This window comes from Palaemon carinicauda, chromosome 1 (genome assembly GCF_036898095.1).
Source record: "Palaemon carinicauda isolate YSFRI2023 chromosome 1, ASM3689809v2, whole genome shotgun sequence".
NCBI lineage: Eukaryota > Metazoa > Arthropoda > Malacostraca > Decapoda > Palaemonidae > Palaemon > Palaemon carinicauda.
The window spans coordinates 45,859,333-45,869,332 of NC_090725.1; the positions used below are offsets into that span (position 1 = coordinate 45,859,333).

Genomic DNA, 10,000 nt, shown 5'->3' on the forward strand with positions numbered 1-10,000 from the left:
TTATTTATATTTTTGTGATATAATTTTCACCCTAATATGATTCACTGAGGTCATAAAAATACATGTTTTTTTTTTTTTTCGTTAATTAAACCAGGTATCTCTAGACTTTTGTATTGTTTATATCTCTACCGAGCTCGTCACATTACACTTTCCTACACCGGCAGATTCTTCCTGACATTTAAAGCACGTAGTAGCCAAGGTTTCACCTCCCACACACTAAGTTCCTCTTGTTTATATTATCCCCGCCCACAAGAACTTTTACTCATGTTTAACTTAATGTGAAAACATTGAACCAGGACTGAAAATATTCAGACACGTGTTCATATTCTAGTGGTTTTATAAAAAAAAAAAATATTCTCACAGTAGTAAATATTCTTCTTGATATTTTCTCATGATTCACTCGAGATTAGTATACAAAATCATAATTTTTATTAAGTTATATATCTTGCATAATATAATATAAATATTCAGGAAGTAATGGTTATTTCTGTTTTAATATTTTTTAGTTCATCTTGTTAAACGACGTGTTTATCAAATCGAATCCTAAGTAAAGGTGAAGATGAAAATATCAAAAGGAGCGTAACTCTTTAGAAAGGTTTAAAAAATCGGTTTTTCATATCCTTAGTAGCTTGCAGTCACCAATGAACCGACCCACACCATCCCAAAACCATGCAGCCAAAGTTGAAAAAGAAAAAAAAAAATTCCCATGAAGAATGTTGAAAAATAGTCCTGGTCGTGGAATGAGCAGAAAAATGAGTCCTCGTCTCTCCTCTCTTATGTCGAGGTTCTGGAGAAGAAAAGTCCTGAGTGAAAAGAAAACCCTTTGAAGATGGAAACTAGTGCGGAAAATCATAAAGTCTCAGCCATTCTAATTAAACTCCAGCAAACTATGATTCACAAAGGATTCCAAGTCTGTTTCTAGGATTGAGGGAGTGCGAGACATATGACAGTTTAATGCTCGGAACGCTTTTATGATTCAAAGTTATCAGTCAATATTTTCTTCCGTTTTTCAGAATATATTCACATATTATGGATTCTGCTTAAGATTTCATTGGGAATCTACAGTTTAATAATATTAAAATATTCAAAGTAATGTTTGTTTAAATTCCAATTTTCCGATTACATTCACATATTATAGATTCTTGATAAGGTTGCATTAAGAATGTACTATTTCCTAAGATTATGATATTCAGAGTAATTAATTTCAATTTCTGATTTTGATATTACATTTGCATATTATGGATTCTGGATAAGGTTGCATTGGAAATCTACAATTTACTGATATTATAAAACTTAGAGTAATTTCTATCTAAATTCTGATTTTCGGATTAAATTCACATATTATGAATTTTGGATAAAGTTGCATTGGGAGTTTAAAATTTACTGATTTTATAAAATTCAGAGTAATTTCTATCTAAATTCTGATTTTCAGATTAAATTCACATATGGATTCTGGATAAGGTTGCATTGGGAATCTACAATTTTCGTTGAGATACTACCGCTAGAGAGTTATGGGGTCCTTTGACTGGCCAGACAGTACTACATTAGATCCTTCTTTCTGGTTACGGTTCTTTCCCTTTGCCTACACAGACACCGAATAGTCTGGCCTATTCTTTACATATTCTCCTCTGTCTCATACACCTGACAACATTGAGATTACCAAACAATTCTTCTTAGCTCAAGGGGTTATTTGCAGCACTGTAATTGTTCAGTGGCTGTTTTCCTCTCGGTAAGGGTAGAAGAGACTCTTTAGCTCTGGTAGGCAGCTCTTCTAGGAGAAGGACACTCCAAAATCAAACCATTGTTCTCTAGTCTTGGGTAGTGCCATAGCCTCTGTACCATGGTCTTCCACTGTCTTGGGTTAGAGTTCCCTTGCTTGAGGGTACACTCGGGCACACTATTCTGTCTAACTTCTCTTTTTCTTGTTTTGTTAAGCTTTTTATAGTTTATATGGAAAATATTTATTTCAATGTTGTTACTGTTCTTAAGATATTTTATTTTTCCTTGTTTCCTTTCCTCACTGGGCTATTTTCCCTGTTGGGGCCCCCGGGCTTATAGCATCCTGCTTTTCCAACTAGGGTTGTAGCTTAGCATTTAATAATAATAATAATAATATTCGAGGTACTTTTATTTTTATTCTGATTTTCATATTACATTCAAACATTATGAATCTGGGATAAGGTTGCATTAGGTATCCACATTTTGCTCTTGTTCAAATATTCGAAGAAATTTTCGTTGAAAAAAAAAATAATAATAAGATTAAAACTAGAAAGCCATTTGCCATATAGAACATAAAAGTGTACGCTATTATATATTAAAATATATTTTGTGTTCGTAACCTTCCACTTCCTGTAAACGATTCTCAATATTCCTATGTGATTTTCCCCAAGGGACGGAAAGAAACCGTCTGCAATTAGTGAATAAAATCAAAGGTCAACTAATGACATCATCAGCAAAATACCAAAGGCTGGTTGGCAGAGGGTTTTATAACTTTTATTTAATCGATTGTAATATCAAAGAAGCATTCTGGAACGATAGTAGACAAGTTTGACTGAGATAACAGAAACTGTGATGTATGGAAATAGACATATGGACAGAGAGCTAGACAGAAAGATGGTCTAAAAATTTTCTAAACAGCATAATTCATATATATATATATATATATATATATATATATATATATATATATATATATATATATATATATATATATATATATATATATATATATATATATATATATATATATATATATATATATATATATATGTATATATATATATATATATATATATATATATATATATATATATATATATATATATATATATATATATATATATATATATATATATATATATATATACATACACACACACACATATATATATATATATATATAAATATATATATATATATATATATATATATATATATATATATATATATGTATGTATGTATGTATATATATATATACATATATAAATTTATATAAATATGTTTATAAATATATATATATATATATATATATATATATATATACATATATATATATATATATATATGTATATATATGTATATATATATATATATATATATATATATATATATTTATATTTATATAATTAGCCTTTCTAATAAAAAAAATTTGATTCCATGTACAATATTAAATACCTATTTAATCATATTTGCCTTCAATTTTGTTCTGAGAGCCCCATACCACGTAGTATCGATGAGACTCTGTTCAAGCTATGATGATAGTTTAAAATGTTAATTTACTTGAATTTATGGAACTACTGAAGTTTAAACTGATTAAAAGTTTTCGATAAACGTAATGACATGAATGGTGTATTGGTTTTTTTTTTTATGAACATTAATATATTTATACCTAGAATATTTATAGTTACTTTTTGAAATGTAACAGAGAGGACCAAATTACATTTTCATTTCAGAAATCCCAATCAGATAGAAAACAACGAGGTTATGAGAATTATAAACTTAATCTTAATATGAAATGCTCTTTTCATATAGGTAGTAGGTTGGCCAGGGCACCAGCCGCCCGTTGAGATACTACCACTAGAGAGGTATTGGATCCTTTGACTGGCCAGACAGTAATGCATTGGATCCCTCTCTCTGGTCACGGCTTATTTTTTCTTTGCCTACACTTACACAGAATAGTTTGGCCTATTCTTTACATATTCTCGTCTTTCCTCATACATCTGACAACAATGAGATACTTAACACATCTTCACCCTAGGGGTTAATTACTGTACTGCAATTTGTTCAGTGTACTTTCCTCTTGGTAAGGGTAGAAGAGACTCTTTAGCTGTGGTAAGCAGCTCTTCTAGGAGAAGGACACTCCAAAATTAAACCACTGTTCTCTAGTCTTGGGTAGTGCCATAGCCTCTGTACCATGGTCTTCCACTGTCTTGGGTTGGAGTTCTCTTGCTTGAGGGTACACTCAGGCACACTATTCTATCTTATTTTTTTTTTCTTCCTCTTGTTTTTTTGAAATGGTGTGTTGGGGAGGCTTAATAGAAGGGCCATGGATGCCTGGTGGTTTATCAAGAGGTTGTCTTTTCCTTTTTCTGATTATTTTTCTTCTCAAAACCATCCTTACTGTCCTCCCTTCAGTTGAAGTGGCTATCCTGGAGGGTATTTAGCCTTGCATGGTGTATCGGCTCCTCCATGTTGACCAGTTTTTCCGACTTTTTACTATAGTCTATGGGTATCATCAATCACTTTGTTTATAATTCTGTACGTATTGTTTTTGTTATAATTCTTGTTAATCTAGTTTTTAAGTATGCTGTCTCTTTTTTATTTCTATTAATTCTTATGCTGTCTGGAGACATTGAGCGAAATCCGGGACCAGTACGTCCTAGATTTCGTCAATGTCGTCTTCTGTATTGCAATATTCGTGGTCTTCATGCAAATATCCAAGACCTTACAGTTGCGTCCAGACAGTATGATATTCTTTTGTGCTCAGAAACTTTGGTTTCTAATATGAGGCACTCATCTGAGCTCCTTATAACTGGTTTTAAGAAGCCAATAATGTTGAAACGTGATGCCATCCCTAGGGCCAGGGGAATGGCGGTGTATATTAGGACCGAGTACCCTGCTTCTCATAAGTCCTGCTATCAATGTGGATGTCATGAGATTCAGGTAATAAAAGTTTGTGGCAGGCATAACAACTTTTATTTGTGTTCGATCTACCGGAATCCAGACATAGAAGATTCTATCTTCGATTGTCTTCTTACCATTATGGCTAAGATACAAGAAGATGATAGAAAGGCTTCTTTTGTCTTTGTTGGTGATTTTAATGCTCACCATAGGGAGTGGTTAAGTTCTATCTCTCCTACCGATCGCCATGGCTTAAGAGCTTTAGACTTTGCCTCTGAATCAGGCTGTGAGCAAATCATAAATGAAGCTACTCACAGGTCTGGTAATTGCTTGGACCTCGTATACACTGACTCCCCTGGCGTTATAACTAGTAAGGTTGGTTCTCCAGTCGGGACATCTGATCATGCCTTGATTTCATTATTAGTGAAGACTGAGCAGCTTGTCCCTGATATATCATATTCTTGTAAAATTTATATGAAATCCCAAGCAGACTGGAATGGGATTTTACATGATCTTTTGTGCTTGAATTGGTCACAATTATATAATAGTGTAGATCCTGTTGTCCCTTTGAATGAGAATCTAGTCAACATAATTGATAGGCGTATCCCTTCTCGTGTGCTAAGGTATCGAGTGAAGGACAAACCGTGGTTCAATGATGATTGTAGACGTGCTTATTTGGAGAAACAGGAGGCCTATCATCTTTGGAAGGGGAACAGATCAGATTTGACCTGGAACAACTATACTCAGCTTCGAGCTTTGGCTCAGAGAGTTTATGCCTCAACTGAAAAGGAGTACAATTTAACCATAAAAGAAACACTTTCTGGTACAACTCAGGAACATAAATGGTGGTCTACCCTTAAATCTGCACTCTTTAGTGTAGATGCAACAGTTCCTCCTTTACTTAAACCAGATGGCTCAGTCACTCACTGTCCAAAGGAAAAGGCAACCCTTTTGGCTGATGTTTTTGACAGTAAACAGAGTAATGAAAAACTTGAACTTCCTCATTCCTGTTTTCCTGAGGCTAAACTAACTAGTTTAGCTTTTCGATCTCGTGAGATTAAAGCTCTGTTGATGGACCTTGATGCTTATGGAGGTGTAGACCCAAATGGTATTTTTCCTTTGTTTTTTATAAGGACAGCAGATTTCTTAGCTCCAAAGTTATCTGTTATTTTGCGCAAGTTAGCAAGAAGAGGAGCTTTTAGCACTAGTTGGAGAATTGGTAATGTTACTCCTCTATGTAAATGTGTTTGTGGTAGCTCAAGTCCCACTGATTACCGCCCAATTTCCATAACTCCCATATTATCTAAAGTTTTTGAACGTCTTCTGGCAAAACGTCTTAATAGGTTTGCTGAAGGTAATCATCTACTCCCTAGTTTGCAATTTGGTTTTCGTAAAGGCCTTGGAGCATGTGATGCCCTTCTTACAATCTCCAATGCTGTACAGAAATCCCTTGATTGTGGTCGGGAAGTTCGTATGATGGGCCTTGATTTTAGTGCTGCCTTTGACCGTGTTAATCATGAGGCCCTTGTTTTCAAACTGAAACAGTTGGGAGTGGGTGGGTTGTTTCTTAGCGTTATTATTGATTTTTTAAGTAATAGATCTCAAAGAGTTGTTGTTGATGGGCACCATAGTGATTATAGGAATGTGATATCCGGTGTTCCACAGGGTAGTGTTCTTGGCCCATTACTTTTCATACTATATACACATGACATGTGGTTTGGCCTAGAAAACAAGCTTGTTGCATATGCAGATGATGCTACTCTCTTTGCATCAATTCCATCCCCTGAATGTAGATCTAGGGTTGGTGAATCCCTTAATAGAGATTTAGCTAGAATTAGTGCATGGTGCAAATTATGGGGTATGAAGTTGAATCCTAACAAAACTCAAAGTATGATTGTAAGTAGGTCAAGGACGGTGGCTCCTCAACATCCAGATCTCAGTATTGATAATGTTTCTTTAAATATGTATGACTCTTTCAAAATTTTAGGTGTGATTCTCGACAGTAAATTTACTTTTGAGAAACATATAAGGTCTCTGTCTTCTTGAATTGCACAAAAAATAGGCTTATTGAGAAAGTCTTTCAAGATTTTCGGTGATCAATCTATACTGAAGAAGTGTTTTAATTCTTTCATTCTACCTTGTTTTGAGTATTGTTCTCCTGTTTGGTCTTCAGCTGCTGATTCTCATCTTAATTTGTTGGACAGAAACGTACGGTCTATTAAATTTCTTATTCCTGATCTAGATATTAATCTCTGGCACCGTCGTTCAATTAGTTCATTATGCATGTTGCATAAGATTTTTCATAACTCTGACCATCCTTTACATTCAGATCTCCCTGGACAATTCTATCCTGTTCGTAATACTAGGCAGGCAGTTAATTCTAATAGCCAGGCCTTCTCCATCACGAGACTCAATACTACGCAGTACTCTAGAAGTTTTATTCCAGCTGTTACCAAGTTGTGGAATGATCTTCCTAATCGGGTGGTTGAATCAGTAGAACTTCAAAAGTTCAAAGTTGGAGCAAATGCTTTTTTGTTGACCAGGCGGACATGAGTCTTTTTATAGTTTATTTATGACATATTTGTTTTTGATGCTGTTAATAGTTTATATATGACATGTCTGTTTTGACGTTGTTACTGTTTTTAGAATGATTTATTGTTAATTTGTTCTCTTCATTTATTTATTTCCTTATTTCCTTTCCTCACTGGGCTATTTTTCCCTGTTGGAGCCCCTGGGCTTATAGCATCTTGCTTTTCCAACTAGGGTTGTAGCTTGAATAGTAATAATAATAATAATAATATAAAAAATCCCCTCTAGATAGAAAATGTCTTTGTTATAAGAACCACAAACTAAATCATAATAGAAAAAATGGTATATTATCGAATAGAATATAACTCACCTGAAGTCCTGGATTGTGAGCTGGACAATATCTCCATACTCGTCTCCTTCGGCTACGAATGTGAGGTGACAGGTGAAGGTTGTGAGGATGTCCTTAGGGCGCAGTACAGAGACTTCGTAGTTCTTCCCAACGTCGCCGTAAAACGTCCTGTTGCACGCTGTTTGGAGATACAGAAATGAATAGGACTGTAAGATATTTGATAACAAGAATAGGATAAATAATAGGATTATACTGTATAATTTTACAACTATATAAGAATACAGATGAACACACACACACACACACACACACACACACACACATATATATATATATATATATATATATATATATATATATATATATACGTATATATATTTATATATATATATATACGTATATATACATATATATATATATATATATATATATATATATATATATATATATATATATATATATATATATATATATGCATATATACATACACACACATATACATATATATATATATATATATATATATATATATATATATATATATATATATATATATATATATGTATGTATATATATATATATATATATATATACATATATATATATATATATATATATATATACATATATATATATATGTATATATATATATATATATATATATATATATATATATATATATATATATATATATATATATGTATGTATATATATATATATATATATATATATATATATATACATATATATATATATATATATATATATATATATATATACATATATATATATATATGTATATATATATATATATATATATATATATATATATATGTGTGTGTGTGTGTGTATGTATGTATATGCGTAAAAATCACAGGTAAACGTGATGCCCAGATGCAAAACAACCACAAGGAAAATAAAAGTATGAAATATAAGATTGAGTCCTGATTAGTTTCGTGAAACTTCTGAAGAAATATCACGAAACTAGTCAGAACTTAATCGTATATCTTATACTTCCATTTTCCCTGTAGTTCGTTGGCATGCATATATATATATATATATATATATATATATATATATATATATATATATATGTATATATACATATATATATATGTATATATACATATATATATATTTATATATATATATATATATATATATATATATATATATATATATATATATATATATATATATATATATACATATATATACATATATATATATATATATATATATATATATATATATATATATATATATATATATATACATATATATATATATATATATATATATATATATATATATATATATATATATGTGTGTGTGTGTGATTGTGTTTTTTAGTGTTAATGTGTATGCATGTGCTTATCCCTTGACAAACACTATTATGAGAAGAAGATTGTTGGTTCTGGAAGAATTAATGTCTATAACTAAGTATTTATTGTAGCAATTCGTATATAAATGCTCACTGAGTCAAACAAGGGAACAGGAATGTTATTTTGTAGAACAGTTTGGCCTTTTATGTAGGTTAATATTAAAAAAAATATAAGGAATGAGTTCCTAAGTTTCATAAAAATTTCATTTATATTATCATGGATATCTGAAGTAAATTACATTATATGGGTAGTAAAGTGATTTAAATCTCGCAAAAGCTGATGCTCTGTATGTTTATTAGTAGACTGATATTGAACAATCTCTGAAATATCTAGTTTTTATTTTATAAGAAATAGGAACACTGTGAGTGGAAACTAAGCAAAGTTGTATATAAAAAATATCCCAACATTGAATTATCATTTAGTATTTCCAAAAAAAATGGTGAATTTTATTCTAACAATTCTTTCCTCTACTTAGCCAGCATCATCTGGATCTCCTTTCCTTCCTTTTATTCATTAATCCTAATTCATCAAAGCCCTAAAGTCTTGGATGCATTTTTGAATTCAGAAAACTTGATATATTAGATGATATTCAACGTTATGTATTTTCAATTATGCTAGGTATTTTTTTAAGTCAGGCCTTTTCATTCTTCGAATTTTTTTTATAATAATCTTCAATTGACTACACAATCTACTGCTATGCAAAAGTTGTTTGAAACTTTTTTTCCAGGATTCCAAGTATTATTTTTAATCTTTATTATCTGATGATTTATAGTTTCTTTTCTCATCTAAAAATAATATAAAATTCCTTCATTAGATATCGGCACTTGGCTTTGTATGCCCATTTCAGAAAACCTAACCCATTTGACACACCATCCTTTTTTTTAATTTTTACTTTACATAACTCTAACCTAGGTTAAATTTATATTTCCCTCCGCCAACGATGTTAGAAAGCAGGATATATTTGCTGCCCGTGTGTCCGTGTGTATGTGCGTAAAGATCATCCTCATTACAATTTTACAGACAGGATTGAAACTTTCAGGAAACAATTGTTATAGTAGGACGTGGAAGTCATTAAATTTTAAAAGTCCTATATCAAAGGTCAAGGCCCAGAGAAAGG

General features: G+C 31.2%; 1 protein-coding gene across 3 annotated transcripts in view; it reads right to left on the minus strand.

Annotated features, from left to right (window-relative positions):
* The window catches only part of LOC137647940 (uncharacterized), a 292,234-nt gene that overhangs the window by 7,504 nt on the left and 274,730 nt on the right, over nt 1-10,000 (minus strand). For all 3 annotated transcript variants that reach the window (XM_068380897.1, XM_068380890.1, XM_068380903.1), the window contains exon 4: nt 7,520-7,676. In XM_068380897.1, coding sequence (XP_068236998.1) covers nt 7,520-7,676 — 157 coding nt within the window. The remainder of the gene's footprint in view (nt 1-7,519; nt 7,677-10,000) is intronic.